Source organism: Coenobita brevimanus, chromosome 60 (assembly GCF_032717465.1).
Source record: "Coenobita brevimanus isolate Jiangsu-jjx chromosome 60, ASM3271746v2, whole genome shotgun sequence".
In the NCBI taxonomy this organism is placed as follows: domain Eukaryota; kingdom Metazoa; phylum Arthropoda; class Malacostraca; order Decapoda; family Coenobitidae; genus Coenobita; species Coenobita brevimanus.
The window spans coordinates 39,656,734-39,676,625 of NC_137013.1; the positions used below are offsets into that span (position 1 = coordinate 39,656,734).

The 19,892-nt window shown below is 41.9% G+C and overlaps 1 protein-coding gene across 1 annotated transcript in view; it reads left to right on the forward strand.

The window, feature by feature from the left end:
* Su(var)3-3 (lysine-specific histone demethylase Su(var)3-3) overlaps nucleotides 1-19,892 on the forward strand; it is a 46,880-nt gene that overhangs the window by 10,928 nt on the left and 16,060 nt on the right. The window contains exons 7-9 of the mRNA XM_080274882.1: nucleotides 8,470-8,612; nucleotides 10,150-10,240; nucleotides 13,163-13,297. Coding sequence (XP_080131008.1) covers nucleotides 8,470-8,612; nucleotides 10,150-10,240; nucleotides 13,163-13,297 — 369 coding nt within the window. The remainder of the gene's footprint in view (nucleotides 1-8,469; nucleotides 8,613-10,149; nucleotides 10,241-13,162; nucleotides 13,298-19,892) is intronic.

Consider the following 19,892-nt stretch of genomic DNA (forward strand, 5'->3'; position numbering starts at 1 on the left):
ATCTTGATGATGATCTGAAGAATTCAGAAATCTTTCGTTGTGCCCCTCCAATTTGGTGTTCCAGTATCTGCACGAGCCTTATGACATGTAAAGACTTGTATTGCTTCAAAATGTTTCCTCCCTTCTTGTCAGTATACCAGAGTAGAGTATTGGCTGCATCAGTGCATGCTGCCAAAGGGGGCCCAGACACTTCTTCTTCTGGCTTCTCCTCTTCCTGAGCCTCTTCAGGAACTTGCACCTCTGCTGGTATCTCCTCATCCATCAAGTGGTGGTAGCCTGATACTCTACTGTCCTTGTATAGCCATTCATTTAGAGTGTGAACATCAGTGTTCCCTTGCTTGACGGAAATGAGAATACTTGCCACATCTGTTGGCTTTGAAGGTGGACTTGTTCCCTTTGAGGAGGCCCAGCACCTTGGTCCAGCCATTTTTTAGTGTTTAATGGCACTCGCATTCATGCGTCAGCCCAGTTCAGCATGCCATTCAGCTACTTGTAGTTTTTGAAGGTCTGCAGAGTTATCTTCACTTGTGAATCCACATACTCAGGCTCGTCCATGCCATCCTGTGTCACCACTAGGCACTGCGCCAGGTAAAGGCTCCTGTAGTGCCTCTTAGCACTTTTGATAAGGCCTCAGATTGTAGGCTAAATCAGATTGTTTTACAGTAAACCTTGATAAGTCGGCCATGCAGAAGGCAGAATTTCCTGTAAGTTGAACACTGACAGAGTTGTGACTTGGTGTTTATTCGAAGGGTTAAAATTTAGTTTCTTATATTCCAAGTGCTACATTTTAGTTTATTATATTCCAAGTGTTACATTTTAGTTTTATTTATTGTAAAATGAAGTAAATAAGTGCAGAACTTTACATAATTAAGTGACTGTTGCACCCTCCACCTATGCAACCCTCTTAGCTAGCCAAGCCTGTGACATGCCCCAAATTGTTTTTATTGTTTATTGTTATTGCTTTACAAATGCTTCTTTAGTGTTAATAAACAAGTAATCACATATAATTTGCAACCATTGGAGGGGTAATATATGTATATACACTCAACCCTCGGCTATCACTCCCAATTGGTCCCGCTATGCTTGCGCTATAGCCGAAACCGTGATAGCCGAATTGAAGAACTTAGGGTAATAATTCTAATTGGTGCCATGACCTCAATATTTACCCCTAAGATACTTTTTTTGTACCACATATTAATATATAATAGTCTAAAAATGAGCATGTTTTATGATGTGATCACAGTTCTTATAAATACCCCTCACAGTTGATTCATTGATGTTATGTTTCTTCCCCACACTTTGCTTGGTCTCACCTCTCTCTATAAGTTTCATATTTCCAGTTTATCTGCATAACTTAGGTTCTTCCTCTTCTTTACTTCCCTGCCAGGTGCCGCAGCATTATGTTGGGTGATGGTAGGGGGACGGGGAGGGGGTACTTGGCCATGGTCCTATCATAAAAAAGGTTATTGTTCCTGCTATCACTGTTCACGGTCTGAGGGCGCACACTTGAATGGTTTGGAGGGCAGGAGACTCAGTCGGGCGGCCAATCAGTGCTTGGCTGGCGCTGACGTCACACGACCAATCACGGAATGAAGCTTTTGTTGGCTGGGCGGAGCACTGGAGCCTGGCCTTTTTGAAATTTTCGAACATTTGCGGTGAACGATAGCAGGCATTTAGTGCATGATAAAGGTATTTGGGTAGTTTTTTATGTAGGCGTGATAGCGAGATATGCTGTAGCAGAACCCGTGATAGCCGGGGGTTGAGTGTATATATTGTTACATAGCCTATGATTTCATCATCCTTTGTGTAATTTTAACGCACAGTATGCTGCATGTTTGATCACGAGCGTGTTCTGCCTCAGTCCCCCCCTTCTACCGTTATAGTAGAGTAAGTCGTTCTCTCTGTTGTCCAGAGCGGGATTGTCAACTCTATGTCCCCATGGCTTCATTTGCGCGTCCTTATTACAAGTTGTATCAAGCTCTCCTGGCTCCTATATAATGAGCTCAGTCTCTGCATCATGGCCACTTAGATCTGCTCCTCATTTTGTTCACATCTCTGTCCTCCCCTGTACAGATATTATTATTGTGAGTGCTCAAGAAATCTCCAACCATCTAGCAGCTGTGTGTAATTTGAGTATAACTGTTGTTGCATTTTTTCTTGTACTGTATAGCATAAGTTTAATTTGTAGGCCTAGTGAAGTTTTTGTAATTCGTGTGGGGTTCTTTATGTCAGTTATTTTTTATAATAGTTTGTATCTGTAATTATTTATCTGGCATTCACTGAGTATTATCTGGTATCTCATTTTATCAGGGCTGACTTAGATAAATTTACTCTTGCTAATTTCGTGTTAATAGAGGCTATTGCAGTTAACCATATATTTAACCTGTTTTTGCCATTACATTATCCTTATGAGTCCTGAATGTTTTGTTGTTAATTTAAGCATTAAACTTTAACTTGTAATTTTACCTAACTCTTTTGTTTTGAACCTGGAACTTTACGGGACAGTAGTGATTTTTAGCATTCTCACTGAAAGTGTACGTTATCTTTCTCTGTTCCGTAACATAAATTTGGCGACCTCATATCAGGATATTCAGGATATTATCATAAGGATATTGTTTGATATTTTGTGACTGTGATATATTCATGATGGCTACTATTTCTACACTTGATGAAGCCAAAGATTTTTTGTCAAATGTGCAAACAGTATGTGATATCGAAAACAGAACAAAGAATGAACTTAAGCTTGTTGCTCAACAATTGGGAATTGCAGTTCACTCTCATCATTCTAAAGATCAAATTGTTGGCATGATTAATAAAAGCTTGTTTAATGTAACTCCTCCAAATGAGCAAACGCAGATTGAATTAGCTAAGTTACAGCTAGCCCTGCAGGAGGCTAAGGCTAAGGAGGCTGAATTTCAGGCAAAAGCTAAGGAGGCTGAGGCACAAGTTGAAATTGCTAGGATTCAGGCAGACCATGAGTATCGCATGAAACAAGGTGGAACTGGATCATCTAGCTCTGATGGTTTTGATGTGGCTAAAAATGTTAAACTTGTCCCTCCTTTTAATGAATCTGATTTAACAAAGTATTTTCAGTTGTTTGAGAGGGTAGCTACAGGTTTTAATTGGCCTAAGGAGTATTGGCCAGTACTCCTTCAAACTGTTCTCACCGGTAAAGCTCAAGTAACTTATGCATCTTTGCCTCAGGATCAATCTGATAATTATGATGTAGTTAAGAGCTTGATTCTTAAGGCCTATGAGCTTGTTCCTGAAGCTTATAGAGTAAAATTTAGGACAACTTACAAGCAAGATAAGCAATCCCATGTTGAGTATGCAAAAATCAAAGAAGATTTGTTAGAGCAGTGGTTAAATTCTAAGAATGTGGATTCTGATTTTGGTAAATTTAAGCAGATGATTTTGCTGGAGGATTTCAAAAGGTGTATTAGTAAAGATGTAAGCCTATATCTTGATGAGAAAAGAATAGATAATTTGTCTGATGCTGCAGTTTTAGCTGATGAGTATGTTCTCACTCACAAGAGATATTCTAGAGAAAAAGGGAAAGCTGAGAGTAAGTACGTTGCCTCTACTCAGAGTACAGGTAACAGGAAAGAGAATAAGGATGATGTTTCTCAGGAAGTAAATACCAGCTTCACCTCTAGATTTCAGAAAAGTAAATGTACTTATTGTATTGTAGTAAGCTTGGTCATACTACGGAGAGATGTTTCAGGAGACAGCGTGATGTGAACAAAAAGGAGTCTTTAAATATTCAGTCAATTGGTCTAGTGTCCACTCTTGAGAGTTCCCAGAATTCTTTAACTGAGTTAACTGAACCTGCTTTGAGGGGTAACTTAAATTCTCATGATGGAGCTCCTCTTTTGAGCAGTAACGTGGGTGACACTCTCAAGAGTTCATGTGCTAATTTCCTGTCTGATGGTTTTGTCAGTCCTCTGGACAGTAATGACAGGAAATCAGTTAAAATATATCGTGATACAGGTGCTTGCCAATCCCTTATGCTGACCAGTGTTCTAGGCTCTAATTTTGATTCCTCTGATGAAACTGTAATCTTACAAGGTGTAGGGAATAATTACTTCTCTGTTCCTCTGTGCAGAGTGAATTTAGAGTCTGGTTTTGTTAATGGTTCTGTTATGGTTGGGTTGGTTGAGACACTCCCAATGTCAGGTGTAACTTTCTTACTTGGAAATGATATTGGTGGAAGTCAAGTGTGTCCAGCTCCTCAGTTGTCTAGTGAGCCAGTGGCTGCGTCCCAGGATTGTGATGTCCCTGATGTGTTCCCTGCATGTGCTGTCACTAGGGCTAAGTCTAAAGTTACTGGTGATTTAGAGGATAATGATGATGATGATGTTATCCTAGCTGACACTTTTCTTGCTAATTTGGACCACTCACCAGATGAGGCAGTACCCCGTAGTGTTGATAATTTGTCTCGTCAAGAGTTGGTTGAGTTGCAGGTTGCTGACCCTGAGTTGAAAGGTCTAGCTAACTCTGCTTGCAGTGAGGAAGAGTCAGCTGGTGCTTCTACTTGTTATTATGTAAAGTCAGGAGTACTTATGAGGAATTGGAGACCCCCAACAGCATCAGCCGACTGTGAATGGGAGGTTGTACATCAAGTTGTCATCCCTCGTGTTTGTAGGCAGGATATCATTAGAGTGGCTCATGATTCCAGTTTGGCAGGACACCTTGGAGTGAGGAAGACTGTGGCACGCATTTTGAAACACTTCTACTGGCCAGGTATCTTCAGGGATGTTTCCTGGTATTGTAAGTCTTGTCACACCTGTCAAGTTGTGGGGAAGTGTAATCAGACCGAAAAGGTTGCACCTCTAGTTCCCATTCCTCCTTTTGAGGCGCCTTTCACCCGTGTATTGGTGGATATTGTGGGCCCTCTTCCTAAGACTTCTTCAGGATTTTCTTATGTGTTGACCATGATTGATATGGCTACTCGTTATCCTGAAGCCATTCCACTTAGAAATATCTCAGCAAGAACGTGGTTAAGGAAATGCTAGGGTTCTTCACAAAGTTTGGTCTGCCTAAGGAGGTACATTCAGACCGAGGAAGTAATTTCATGTCAAACGTTTTCAAACAGTCTCTGAAAGAGTTGGGCATCACCCAGATCGCTTCTTCAGCTTGCCATCCCCAGACCCAAGGAGCGTTGGAGAGATATCATCAAACACTCAAATCGATGCTTAAGAAATACTGTTTGGAACATCAGAAAAACTGGGATAAAGGTCTTCCATTCGTTGTGTTTGCTGCAAGAGAATCTCCAAATGAATCACTGGGCTTCTCACCTTTTGAACTACTGTTTGGCCATGAAGTAAGAGGACCCCTTAAGCTACTCAAGGAATGCTGGCTGTCGGAGGAAGATGACGTCAACCTGCTGGAGTATGTGATGAATTTCAAAGAACGGCTGTCCACTGCTTTACAGCTGGCGAGAGAGAATTTAGGAGCTGCTCAGGAGAAGATGAAGACTTGGTATGATAAGAAGTCCAGGTTACGCCACTTTCAGCCAGGAGATCAGGTTTTGATTCTGCTACCAGTTCATGGGCAACCTCTTCAAGCCAAGTTTAGTGGCCCTTATTTCGTGGAGAAGAAACTCAGTGATGTCAGCTATGTCATTGCCACACCAGATCGTAGAAAGAGCAAGCAACTATGTCACATCAACATGCTAAAGTTATATCACAGGCGGGACGAAAATAATCCAGTCTGCACTGTAGCTGTTCCACCCGAGTCTGCAAATGAAGCTCTCCCATGCAGTATGAGCCTGAGTGATAGTTTGGGGAAGAATCCTGATATCATGAATGATCTCCAGACTAAGCTTTCTCATCTACCACCCAAGGAAAGGCAGGAGTTTTCGGCATTACTGCAGGAGTACCCGCAAGTGTTCCGTGCCACTCCAGGAAGAACCACTGTGTTGATGCATGATGTCGATGTTGGAGACGCAAAGCCAATTAAATTGCCTCCTTACCGTGTGAACCCAGTGAAAGTTCCTCTCATCCAGAAGGAGCTTGGCTACCTGTTGGACCACAAGATGATTGAGCCCTGTCAGAGCGAGTGGAGTTCTCCTGTCACTCTAGTCCCTAAGCCAGGTGGGTCACAGAGGCTTTGCATCGACTACAGACGTGTTAATCAGATAACCAAAACAGACACTTACCCTCTCCCTCGTGTGGAAGATTGCATAGACAAGATCGGAAAGGCTAGGTACATAAGTAAGTTTGATTTGTTAAAGGGATACTGGCAAGTACCTATGACTGAACGTGCTAGGGAGATCTCATGTTTTGTAACACTAGGAAAGGCTTTTGCATGTTCTGTAATGCCGTATGGTATGAAGAATGCACCAGCCACATTTCAGAAGCTCATGAATGTTGTAACAGAGGGTTTGGCAGGGTGTGTTGTTTATATTGATGATGTATTAATCTTCAGTGACAACTGGAAAGATCACCTATGCCATGTCAGTAAATTTCTTGACCGTTTAGTTCATGCTAATCTTGTAGCTAATTTATCAAAGTGTGAGTTTGGTCAAGCTAAAGTTCAGTACCTTGGGTATGTAATTGGTGATGGACATGTTGCACCACCAGGAGCTAAGGTTCAGGTTATAAGTGATCTTCCCAGACCTAAAAGTAGGAAAGAGCTACAAAGATTTTTGGGAATGGTAGGTTATTACAGGAGATTTGTTCTTAACTTTTCTATTCTTGTATCACCACTTACAGACCTACTGAAAAAGGGAGTTGAATTTGTCTGGACCGATAACTGTGAATCCTCTTTCAACAAACTTAAAGCTATTCTATTAAGTCAGCCAGTGCTCGCTACTCCAAATTTTGCTAAGCCTTTTAAGATGGCTGTTGATGCAAGTGATACAGGAGCTGGGGCTGTTTTGCTGCAAGAGGATGATCAGGGTATTGAACATCCTGTATCTTATTACAGTAAGAAGTTCACTCCACCTCAAAAGAACTACTCAACTATTGAGAAAGAGCTTTTGGCCTTGATTTTGGGTTTACAGCATTTTTCATTTTATTTGTGTTCTGGTTTTGACCCCATAGTCATTTATACCGATCATAACCCACTGAAATTCCTTAGTAAGTTTAAAGATAAAAATCAGAGATTGACAAGATGGAGTCTACTTCTTCAGGAGTATTCATTAGACATACAACATGTCAAGGGGAAAGAAAATGTTATTGCAGATTGCTTATCTAGACTTTAGACAGATTGTTTTTAGAGTAATAAGAAATTTCCTTTGTAAATTTCTTTTTCTTTGTGGGGAGGTGTTACATAGCCTATGATTTCATCATCCTTTGTGTAATTTTAACGCACAGTATGCTGCATGTTTGATCACGAGCGTGTTCTGCCTCAGTCCCCCCTTCTACCGTTATAGTAGAGTAAGTCGTTCTCTCTGTTGTCCAGAGCGGGATTGTCAACTCTATGTCCCCATGGCTTCATTTGCGCGTCCTTATTACAAGTTGTATCAAGCTCTCCTGGCTCCTATATAATGAGCTCAGTCTCTGCATCATGGCCACTTAGATCTGCTCCTCATTTTGTTCACATCTCTGTCCTCCCCTGTACAGATATTATTATTGTGAGTGCTCAAGAAATCTCCAACCATCTAGCAGCTGTGTGTAATTTGAGTATAACTGTTGTTGCATTTTTTCTTGTACTGTATAGCATAAGTTTAATTTGTAGGCCTAGTGAAGTTTTTGTAATTCGTGTGGGGTTCTTTATGTCAGTTATTTTTTATAATAGTTTGTATCTGTAATTATTTATCTGGCATTCACTGAGTATTATCTGGTATCTCATTTTATCAGGGCTGACTTAGATAAATTTACTCTTGCTAATTTCGTGTTAATAGAGGCTATTGCAGTTAACCATATATTTAACCTGTTTTTGCCATTACATTATCCTTATGAGTCCTGAATGTTTTGTTGTTAATTTAAGCATTAAACTTTAACTTGTAATTTTACCTAACTCTTTTGTTTTGAACCTGGAACTTTACGGGACAGTAGTGATTTTTAGCATTCTCACTGAAAGTGTACGTTATCTTTCTCTGTTCCGTAACAATATATATATATATATATATATATATATATATACATATATAATGTGTATGATAGTGCTATAGTAGATTGGATGCAGCAGTCTTATTTTTCATTGGTTTTAGTCAAATATTGTCTTACAGTATTTTTAATTGGTATCTTTTTTCCATTATTTTCATATTTTTCATTATCATTTGTCCATTGTTCTCTCATTTTTCATTGTCTTTGATCCATTATTTTTTACCTTTCATTGCTTTTCCAGTATATATTCCTTTATTTTTAAATGTGGAAGCACATGTAGGAGTGGCCCTATCTCTGCCTCTCACTGGTGTTTTTCAGATGTGATTTGCTTGACTGTTGTAGACTTTTAAGCAATGCCCTAATAGGGCTTTGATAGTTTGTATCTAACACTTTTGTACCCGATCATTGTGTACAGGTACTGAAGGACAAGGATGAGATGGTAGAGCGTGAGTTCAACCGTTTGCTGGAGGCAACAAGCTTCCTCTCTCACCAACTGGACTTCAACTACATTGACAACCGGCCTATTAGTCTTGGAGAAGGGCTTGAGTGGGTTATAAAGTGAGTCTCCAGGGCAGCATTGTATAGAGAGGGTATGAGATAATGGTAGTGGTGGACAAATAGGATTGGTTTGGAAGCTAGGAATGGAGAGTGTATGGGAATATGGTGATAGTATTACTGTATAGATGTGAATGATACAGGGAGGGTTGGTGCCAAAGAATGGAGAGTGTAGACATGGTGGTATTTGATGATGAAGGTGTGGCATGGATGCTTAAAAAGGATGGGTAGTACAGTAAAAACTGAAATTCAAAATGTTTGGGTCTAAAGGGTTTTATGGAAAATGGAAAATCCTGGAGTTTAGACTCACAAGATAGGTAATGAGACGTTGACTATCATTATCAGTGAATACAGTGCAGTGCCTTGTATTGGTAATTGATTACCTATTGTTATACATGTTCAGAAATAAAACTTTTTCTTCAAATATGCATTGACTGTGTGCAGACAGGTGATACCAGTCCCCCTGTATCACATAAATATATACTGTGTTTTGGAAAGTAGAGGTTTTCGGAAATTGGATATTTGGATTTGAGAAGTTGCTCTGTACGTTTGACGTGCCAGTGAAGGGGCAACCGGTAAGTTTAGGTTGAGGCTCATTGTCAGTAGTTCTTCCTACATATATGAGTGATAGTACATCTCTATTGCCCACGCAAGTGAAAGACCGGGTGTGGTCAGTGGTAGTCAGTAATCATTCCTCCCTCAAGTCCTGTCACATGAGAAAGCGAGAATCTAGCAATTAGAAAAGGAATTAAACTGTTAGAGGTAATTGCTCTCTGCAGTGTCCATCTGTCTACCCATATCCATGTGCCTTACTCCTGGAAGGAGCAGTCACAAACGAACTGTCTCCATGCACTCTCCCTTTTGCCATCAGGCCACCCTCTCACCCATTTATGTTCCCCCCCTCTTTCACCCTTCATCTCATCCTCAGTTTCCCCTTCTCCCTCCACCTCACTCACATACACTATCCTAATCACCCTCTCATTCTGCACTCTCTCCACATGGCCAGACCATCCCAGGGTATTTTTCTCAATGCTTTCGAAGAAAGAATATCCATGGGAACACCACAACATTCCATCACTTCTTTATATGTGTCTGCAGTGTGACTAGTAAAATTGTTACAGATTTATGAACTTACCACTTAGGTCTGAAAAATTTTCTCTGCTCCATCAGTCAGGTCACAAACTGATGATTATTACAACAAAATTGCTTCAGAAGTACCTCTGAGAATGAGCTCTTCCAATAGGTGCCAGGTTTAAACAAAACAAAAACAAATGCAACCATTGTTCTGTGCATCTGTGTGCACACTGTCCTTGGATAGTTCTTTGCTTCCTGAACATACAAAGCTCATTGTCTCATACAACTCACTGTGTCATACCATCATCTTGGATTATTACTGTATGTGATGACAGGGACATAAAGTCAATAAATTACCACCATATACTGTTATTTATATATATTTTTTTATAGTGAAAGGTGTCTAAAGAGTACTGATATGCTTGACACAGTACAGTATTGTCATAATCTTATCATGTCTTTCCAGCCTTCAAGAGAAGCATGTGAAGGAGAAACAGGTGACACACTGGAAGACTGTGGTTAAACTGCAGGAGAAACTGAAGACTGTACTAAATAAAGTAAGTCAGTGTGTTAGATTTTTTTTTTCTTTTAATAACAGAACAGGAAGGAAAAACAAATGAAATAAAAAAAAATCCTTAGACCAGAGTACAGGTGTCCTCCATTCATAAAAAATCTGTAACAGTTGGACTTGAACAGCTGTAGGTTGAAGTTTGGGGGGGAAACCACTCTAGGGAAATGAGTTTCAAAGAGGTGCAGTTAGGGGAATAAAAGAATTTTGACAAGCAGAAGTTCTGCAATATGGCAGTGTGGCAGTCTAGTCATGAGCTCTACGAGGTGCCTGTAAAGTGCGGGGGAAGGCATGGAGAGGCCAGTGGAAGCAACTTCGTCTGAGCATGTGCCATAGAAGTTTTTAAAATAATGCAAGGGAGGCAACATTCCTTCTTGCATGTAGGAGAGGTAGTTTATTTATAATAGTCGGGGTGTTAATAATTCTAATACCTTTGTTCTGAATTTTGTCTGGTAGTTTTAGTGCAATCTTTCCACTTCCATTCCTCAAGGGTGAGCGGTTTTCCAGCTGAGAGCGTGCATGACTCATAAATTATAGGTAAGTGAAGAAGTTAACAGACTCTTTACAATAATCCAAGTTTCTTTGAAGCGGCTTTAGCAAGTGATCTAACATGAGAGGTCCAGCTCAGGGCATTGTTAAGTGAGACACTGAGAATTTCAGTACATTTAGAGATGGGAATATTAGTAGCATTGAAGGTAATATAACAATCAGGCAATATCTGTATGTGTTTGGTTTTACTAGCATTAAATGACACAGTGTTGTTTTGTTCCCATTCGGTGGTCTTGGATAAGTCTTGATTTATGGAGATTGCTTTACTGAGTTGTGAGTAAGAGATACTGTACTGAACTTTGTGAATGGTAGTTGAAATGTGAACTGTGAAGTGTTGAGTCATCTGCATATGAATGGATGGAATTATGAGGGGTGGATAATAGATCATTAATATGGATTAGGAACAGGGTTGGAGCCAGAACTGATCCTTGTGACACGTGGGCATGAATCGAGTGGAAATTGGAATGTACATCATCTTCTTTAACTCTTTATCTTTCTGTCGCTGAGATATGAAGAAATCAGAGGATCAGAAGATATTAGGCCATAGCAAGGGAGTTTGGAGAGCAGGGAACAGTGCCACACTCTGTCAAAAGTTTTAGAAATATCAGGGGCTACTGTATGAGTTTTTCCATGTTGGTCAGTTGACTGATGGATGGTATGAGTCAGGAGTTTGAGTATTGTACTGTATATCAGTAGTGGATCTTTTGTGGCAAAAACAGTACTGTCCATCACTGATTAAGTTGTTGGAGTCAAGATGTTCAACTGTGTGCATATTAATTACAGTCTCAAATACTTTACCAAGAGAAGACATGATAGTTATTGGTCTGTAGTGAGGGGGTCAGAGGAACTTCCTCTCTTCGAAATTGGGTGGATATTGGCTTCTTTCCAAGAATCAGGGAATGTAGAAGTAGCTGCCTTATCTTGATGGCATTGTGCATGTTGATAGAAAGGAAGTTAGTGAAAGAGAAAGAGTATGGGGAAGGGAATATGCTCTATCTTTGCTACTAAAGTGCCATAGAAATCACTGAGTAACAGGTAAGACTATTGTAAGTTATTTAGCACCTAGTCTGATGAAGACTCCATTTATTAATGTTTCACAGCTGTTTAAACTTTTGTCCCTGTATGGAGTAAATTATTCCTAATGACTTAGCATTTTTCATTTCCTGTGTTGTATACTCTGTAGCTGACAGGTTCATTAGTTGAATCAGGCGAGGTTAATGATTTGGTTGTGGCATATTTTTATGAGCTGATTGAGTCATGCATCATAAGCTGGAATAAGTTACAAAGTTTTTTATTCTTGACCAGCATGTTAATCATGACAGTTTTCACATTTTCAGACCACAGTTTTCACATTTTCAGACCACAGTATTGGGTTTCCTTGAGTCTAATGATATTGATAGATATTAACCAAAATAAAATTCAGAGCAGGAAATTAATAGGTCAAAGGGCAGAGGTAATGTTCTTTCCAGTAAGGAAGTAGCTTGCGATAAAGAATCAGTGAAAATGATCCCATATTATAAATTTTATTAATCCTTTCAATATAATGACTTTTTTTTCCTGGTCGCCCTCTAAAGATTTTATTGAGCTTTAAAAATACTGCTCATAGTGAATTGGATTGAAACATTCTGTAATACCGGCACATTTATTGAGATGACAGTCACTGAACAGTACAGTATTTTGTTCTAGGCACCCACAGATGGTTTTTCTGAGTTTAGGAAAGATCTCGTGTAATGAAAGGGTTAGAGGCAGTTCCCATGAACTCTCACATAGTAAATGTCATGTTTTATAGTCTTCCCTCCTCCAGATGATCTCTCTCAGATAAGGATTGACCTTTCATAGTTGTTGTTGCTGTTGTTGTTGTTGCTGAGAAACCCTGCTCTGTATGGCAGAGCATACCCTTCATTTACTGGCAAGCAACTGCCCCTGCAGGGCTGCCCCATGAAATGAACTGATGTTTCCTTGTGGAAGACAGCGCCTCGCCACAGCGAGGTGCAGGGAAGCGTGTGGAGATTTGGTTCCTAGATGGATGCTGTATATATATTTGCATCTCCACGCATTTAACAGGGGCACCACAGTAGGCTCCACATCACCTTGTTGTTTGGTTATATGGATACTACCCAGCATTTGTAATTGTTTCCAGAGTTACAGGAGACTATTAAGCATGCCAATTAATGTAGTCACCTTAAGTGGAAAGAAGAGTACTTGTAATAAAAAATGGAGGATGGAAGAAATGGAAAGAGAGGAGGGCAGACATAGAAAAAGAATGGTAAAGGGGAAAGAAGTAGGCAGCAAATGGATGATGGTCACCAACCCCTTCCACCACCCTTTCATAATAAAACAGTTGAACCAACTTCTCCCACAGCTTCTGTCACTACATGACAAGATTGGTGTGCTGCACCGAGAGCATGGCCAGTTGACAGAAAAACGTAATCCTCGCAACATCACAAATGAGTTTGTGTACCGAGTCAAGTTACGGGAGCTGCAGAATGCTTGTAAGGTGAGTTGTTAGGGGATTAGATAATCACGTACAGAATAGATATTGGTTTTCATTGTTCCTAATTTATATATCTTCGTATCAGCAGAAGTGGTTTCATCGTCCTGGTCAAGTGAAGGCTTAGCAGATTGATTACAGGAATTGTTGTTTATGTATGAAATTTTTCTTATATACTTTATAGTACTTATTCCACTTTTATTTGACTTAAAATTGCCATATCTCCATCTTGAATGCTTAGTCACAGTAAGAATAAGATGTTAGTCATGCAGAAGTGCTGTGGAAAGGCTGGAGAGCTGTAGTATTGTTACCTCCGCCAAGCAGGTTATGTTTTTGCTGGCGATGGTTTGCTTGCCTGCTTGCAGGATTACTCAAAAAGTTATGAATGGATTTTGCTGAAATTTTTTGAAGGGGTAGGGTATCGCCCAAGGAAGAATTTATTACTGGTAGATTTTGGTGGTGAACTGGAGCATCCTCCAGATCCAGGAGTTTTGTAAAGGGTTCCTTACCATTATGGGCTTGTGTCAGTTTCAACAATTTTGCTTCTGACTCGATAAATAATGCCTACAATGCTTGCACAGAAACTTCAAGGTAACATCTCCATAAGATCAGCCTAGGCAGAGGTTTACAATCTCAAACTTCTCTTTCACCAGTACATAAAATAAGCTGCCAAAGGATGAAAGTCTCTGACAAATGAAGATGAACGGACTTAGATATGTATGTACTGTATATACAGTGCAGTACTTTATTATTCCATCCATCCATCCATCCATCATCCAGTCCTATGTTGCCCCATGAGGAGCATAGGAGCCCGGGGCTAGGCAAGTTGGTCCTGACATTTAAGATGAGAGTGACCAGCCTCACTCATCCCTGAGTGATATTACATGAGCAATAAACCCCAACCACCCCTTAGATATAAATCTGCACCAGGCCTATCAGACTGGAGCGCCACAACTTAATTTTAAACACTTTTTAAATACTGTACTATACACTTTATACACCTTATTTTTTACCATCTTACACACTAAAGATGTTCACTTTGTCTGTATATTTCACTTATTACTAGTTACCTTCAGACTTTTTCCGATATACAGTAATCCCTATACTATCTGGACGCCCACTATCTGGACTCTCCACTTACCGGACATTGTGGGTCTGGACCTTCAGTACCCAAAAAAAAAAAAAAAAAAAAAAAAAAAAAAAAAAAAAAACCCCCCAAAATCCAAATTTTTTCCAACCCATAATTTGAAATTGGCGCGTGGTGCCGAACAGCTGTGTTTACTATGACCCCTCACCCCTTCCTTCCTCCTCTCTCACCAGTTACTGCCTAACCACCGTCATGAGTAGATGTTCATCACAATGGATGCCGCACGTGCTCGTTTTTGTGAATAAACTGCAATTCCTCGCCATGACCACATGGGAATTTACAGTTTTGTGCAGTGTTAAGAAATTAGAATTTAGAGTGCAAAGGATTAAGTGTGGAGTGCAAGGCGGTTGAAACTGGTGTGGCACACTTAAGAACAGAATGTGCAGTGTTAAACAATTGTAACTCACAGTGCAAAGAATTAAGTGTAGCACAACACTGGATTACTGTACATGCTTCAAGAGCATTTTCACCACTGCCAGAGCCTTAGAGGAGGTGGCCACAGACGTGCTGTAAGTACCCTGTACACTGCTAAATATTTTCCATACTCACTTCTAATTCCTCATTCTCTGGTTCCTTTTCATTTATTTCATGCTTTATGTCCATTATTGGTGTGAATAGGACCTTAAATAGGTGCTATGCATGTCTGGTAGGGAGTTATTTAGGTGGCTTTCAAAGTTAGGCTGGGTTAGGGTCTATAAGTACCAGTCCAGGAGGCAGAGGTCCACTATCCGGATGGACCCACTTTCCCGACATGCCTTTGGCTGTATTACATCGGATAGTGGAGAGATTACTGTATAAGAATTTAGTATGGTCGGCTTCTCGACCCCAATAAAAACTAATTCCGGTATACTGATGTCTGTTATATCGAGGTTTTACTGTACAGTTTATATATATATATACAGGCATACCATGGTTTAATGATGTAATTGGTTAGGCAAAACCCCATCGTTAGGCGGGGTATCATATATCGGGATACGTTTAACATGTGAAGCGTTTACCAGCCTTGGGTTTCCCCCCAAACCAAGACCCAAACCTATCCAAATGAGCCCTGGTAAAAGTTTAAAGACAATCTAATTTGCCTAACAGCTGTCAAGAAAGCTAACCTAAACCTAACACCTGTAAATAACTCACTAAAACCAACAAATAAAATATGAAAATCATCAAATATAAGTCTGGAAAAAATCAAGCTCAGTAAACTGTACCCCAAAATACGGTACCAATGTTTATCCCACCAATGGCTAAAACACATTGATCTAAGTCTAAAAACAGTTTATAGCTCAACCTGAACACACAATTTTAGTCTATCATTAATATGGGTAAAAAAAAAAAAATCAAAACCCATCGTTAACCCTTTAACCGCGGGTGTCATTCCAGAATGACGTTGCAAAAACTGGACCAAATCGCGGGTGTCATTCTTGAATGTTTGTGAATATTTTGAATACCCCGCGTTTTTTCCGTGCACCAATTGTTTCAAGGGAGAGTAGCTATTAAGTTCTTTCACTCCAGCCGACCCCCCCCTCCCTCTTCCCCCCCCTGGGGCCCCACCTCCCATCCCCTGGGCCCCCCACCCCACCCCTGACCAAGCGCGCATCAGTATCTGTCCAGCTGTGTGAGTGACAACACATGTTGATGTGGCAGTGAAGTGCAGGCAATTACAGTGCCTTTTACCTGTCTCAGTGAACACAGAGTGGGTGTTTATCGTATGTGCAGTGTTCATATATGTTTATAGTATTATTATCAGAATGTGATTGGCAATTGGTAATGGTGTGTGAGCGAAAAATAGTGATTACAACACTGCTGATGTGGCAGTGAAGTGCAGGCAATTACAGTGCCTTTTACCTGCCTCAGTGAACACAGAGTGGGTGTTTATCGTATGTGCAGTGTTCATATATGTTTATATTATTATTATCAGAATGAGGTTGGCATTTGGTAATGGTGTGTGAGCGAAAAATAGTGATTACAACACCGCTGATGTGGCAGTGAAGTGCAGGTAATTACAGTGCCTTTTACCTGCCTCAGTGAACACAGAGTGGGTGTTTATCGTATGTGCAGTGTTCATATATGTTTATAGTATTATTATCAGAATGAGGTTGGCATTTGGTAATGGTGTATGAGCGAAGGTAATGATGTGTGAGCGAAAAATAGTGATTTTACACCCCTCACTTCTAACGGCACTGCCCGTCCTGTGAAAGTCAACAAAGTCATGAAACCTACATCAATGGAAAGCTGAAGGTTAGTACTTTCTAATGGTACCTTATTTTTTTCTCTAGCTTTATTCTGTGCAGAATTATTAAGGTTTAAAGGTTTGTTTACATTTGGCTGAAACCCCCGCGGGAGAGGACAGTCAGACTAAAACAATACCCGCGGTTAAAGGGTTAAACTGGGGTTTGGCCATTGTTAGGCGGGGTATGGTGGTATTTCTACCCCCATCGTTAAGTCGGAGTATCGCATCTAGGGGTATCGTATATCGAGGTATTACTGTACGTATACCGTATGTACTGCGTATACAGAGCCACCCTGGTTTTACGATGGGATGCATTAAGAAAAAAAATCATCACTAGGCAGGGTATCGTATAGCGGTCTAGATTTAACATGTAAAGTACTGTATAGGGATATGTTTTTGAGCTTTGGGATTCCCCTCCAACCAAGTCCTAAACCCACCCAGTTGAGTCCAAAAGCAACTTTATAGCCCATCTAAATGGCCTAACAGCTTTAAATAAAGTTAACCTAAGCCTGAAACTTGTTAATAACTCACAAAAACTGACAAATAAAATCTGAAAATTATTAAAAAAATAGGTCAGAGAATATCAGACAGCTCTCATCACTTACTTCATTTAAGTCCACATCGGGTCCTGGTCGTCATCCTTGCTGTCTCCCCCAAGGGTAGGGGATATGTGGTGCTCCCTAGCACTCATTCATCCTCCTCAAAGCCCTCAAACCCCATCTCTGGGGGAGGGTCAGGGGAGGGGGAAGGATGGTGAGGTGGGGTGTTGGTAGTGGGAGACCGATGCAATGGCTCAGGAGGTGACGATGGAGTCCGATGTGATGACTCACGAGATGGCGATGGGGTGTATGACAAGGTGGCGTGGGAGACCAATGTGATGGCTCACGTGGTTGTTAGGGAGACAGATGCGGTGGCTTATGTGTAGGTGAGGAAGACAGAGGTGGTGGCCAAAGTGGTGTCGGGGTTGAAGACCGAGGCTGGGGTGAGGGAGGTAGCGATGGAGTGAGGGAGTGCACCGGTGGAGACTCAGGTGGCATGGAGGGGGATGGGGATCTGCTGGATGTGAGGAGGTCCAGCACCAAGGGCTGAGCACAACTTCCTCGGCAGGAGGAGGCTTTGGGAGTTTCTCTGCTGGTGGAGGACTGGGGAGATTGTCGGCTGGTGGAGGGCTGCGGGACGAATGTGTGGTGGGGTCGTGCTTTAAGAATGACATGATTATCGTTTGCCCGGTTGCTCTCTTCATCTCGTCCAGCATCACTCGGTACACCTTCATGCCCTCCTCCAGATGATCAGCTGCGTCCCTGGTTCGTCCTGGGAGAGGGTCATTCATACCTCATCAGCGTGGGCCACCATCTCTTTAGAATCTTTTTTGTTCATGGCTTGCACCTCTGGGTCGACTTCCTCCTCCTGTGCCTCTTGGTGGGCTTGTTAGATCTCCATGTTGAGGAGCTCTTCGTTATTCAGCTCCTCCCTGTGGCTCTCCAGGACCTCCTCCACGTCCTCCTCATCCGCCTCAATGAATCCTGCCTCGTGTGACAGCTGTATGATGTCCTGTTGCACCCGTTCCACTGGCGGTGCTCGCACGCCCTCGGGGAAGCCGGTGAATGAGTAATGCTTGCGCCACATTCTGCTCATGGTGGCCTGGCTAACCTCCCTCCAGGCACCCGTGATGTTCTTGATGGCGTGCTTGGTATTGTACTCTTGCCAAAATGACTGCACTGTTGTCTGGTCGTCACTGTCACATTCCCTCACGAGCTGCTGTATATTTCGCCGGAGGTAGCACCATAGGCCTTGAAGATGGCGATCACTCCCTGGTCCTTAGGTTGCAACAGTGATGTGGTGTTGGGGGGCAGAAACATCACTTTCAGTGTTGCTGGCCCAATCTTTTATCACAGGAGGGTGGCTAGGCTTGTCATCCACCAGGAGGAATCAGTTGGCTAGGTTTTCTTTGGGAGACATACTTCTTCAGGACACAAGAGAGGTATGAATGGAAGTAAGAAGAGCAGATGTCAGACGTCAGCCAGGCCTTCTTGTTAGCCTTCCAGATTACCACCAAGCTCTCCTTGACGAAGCCAGTCAGAGCCCATGGATTCTCTGAGTGGTAGACAAGAGGTGGCTTTAACTTAAGGTCACCCTTGGTGTTGCCCCCCAGCAGAAGTGTAAGCCATTCCTTTAAAGCCTTGGACCCTGATGTGGACTTTTCCTCTATTGCAAGATATGTTTTGGAGGACATTCTTTTCCAAAAAAGTCCTGTCTCATTGAAAGTCAAGACTTGCTTTGCACTTTAGCCACCTTCCGCAATGGTTCATTTCAGCTTGTCAGGGAACACTGCCGCCACCACCGCATCCGCACTTGCTGCCTCGCCAGACATACTCACGTGGTGCAGGCTTGCCCGATTCTTGAAGCTGTCAGACCAGCCAAGGCTGCCTGTAAAGGTTTCACTTGCATCCAAATTTCTTATCGCCTTTAAATCGTCCCAAAGGGAGATTGCTTTGGAAAAGATGAGTGCCTGACTTATGGTCACCTTCTTCCTGTTCTGGTCTTCCACCCACGTGCAAAGCATCCTCTCCATCTCCTCCATCACTGGCTCCCTGTGGCAGGTGATACGAGAGGTGCTGAGGATTGCAATCTCCCCAGTGGCAGTCGTGATGGCAGCAGCTTTCTTTATAATGGTTGAGGCAGTCGACTGTGGAGGTGGAGAGCCGAGGCAAGTCACACGCGCCTTCGCCTTTGTCATGCTGCTTCAGAATATCTAACTTCACTTCTGTTGAAACGCTCTTATGCTGGTGCTGCATGGGAACATCACCTGCACCAGCACTAACAGGCAGCTTACCCTAACTAGGGTCACCACTAGCACTACTAGCCCCACCATGATCAGTGCCCTGACCAGACATTATCACGCTTATTTAGTACAAAAATGACACAGAATCACACACAACACTCGGTTCGTATTGCTTCCTTACTCACTGGCACTGCTGGGACACAGTTATGGTGCACTACAATATCGGCTTGGGTAATATTGGTGATGTAACATGATGTGGGATAGGTGAGCATATGAGAGATCCTCACTCAGTAACGGGCAGTGGGAGAGCAACAATTGGGTGCGTGCGGGGTGAGCGATGGGTGTGGTTGCTGCATTAGCATTTTTGTGCATTCTCGCTGGTAGACGGGCACAGCTTCGCAGAGCGCGTGTAAGTCAAACTTTTAGCCTATCACGCCCAGACGATACC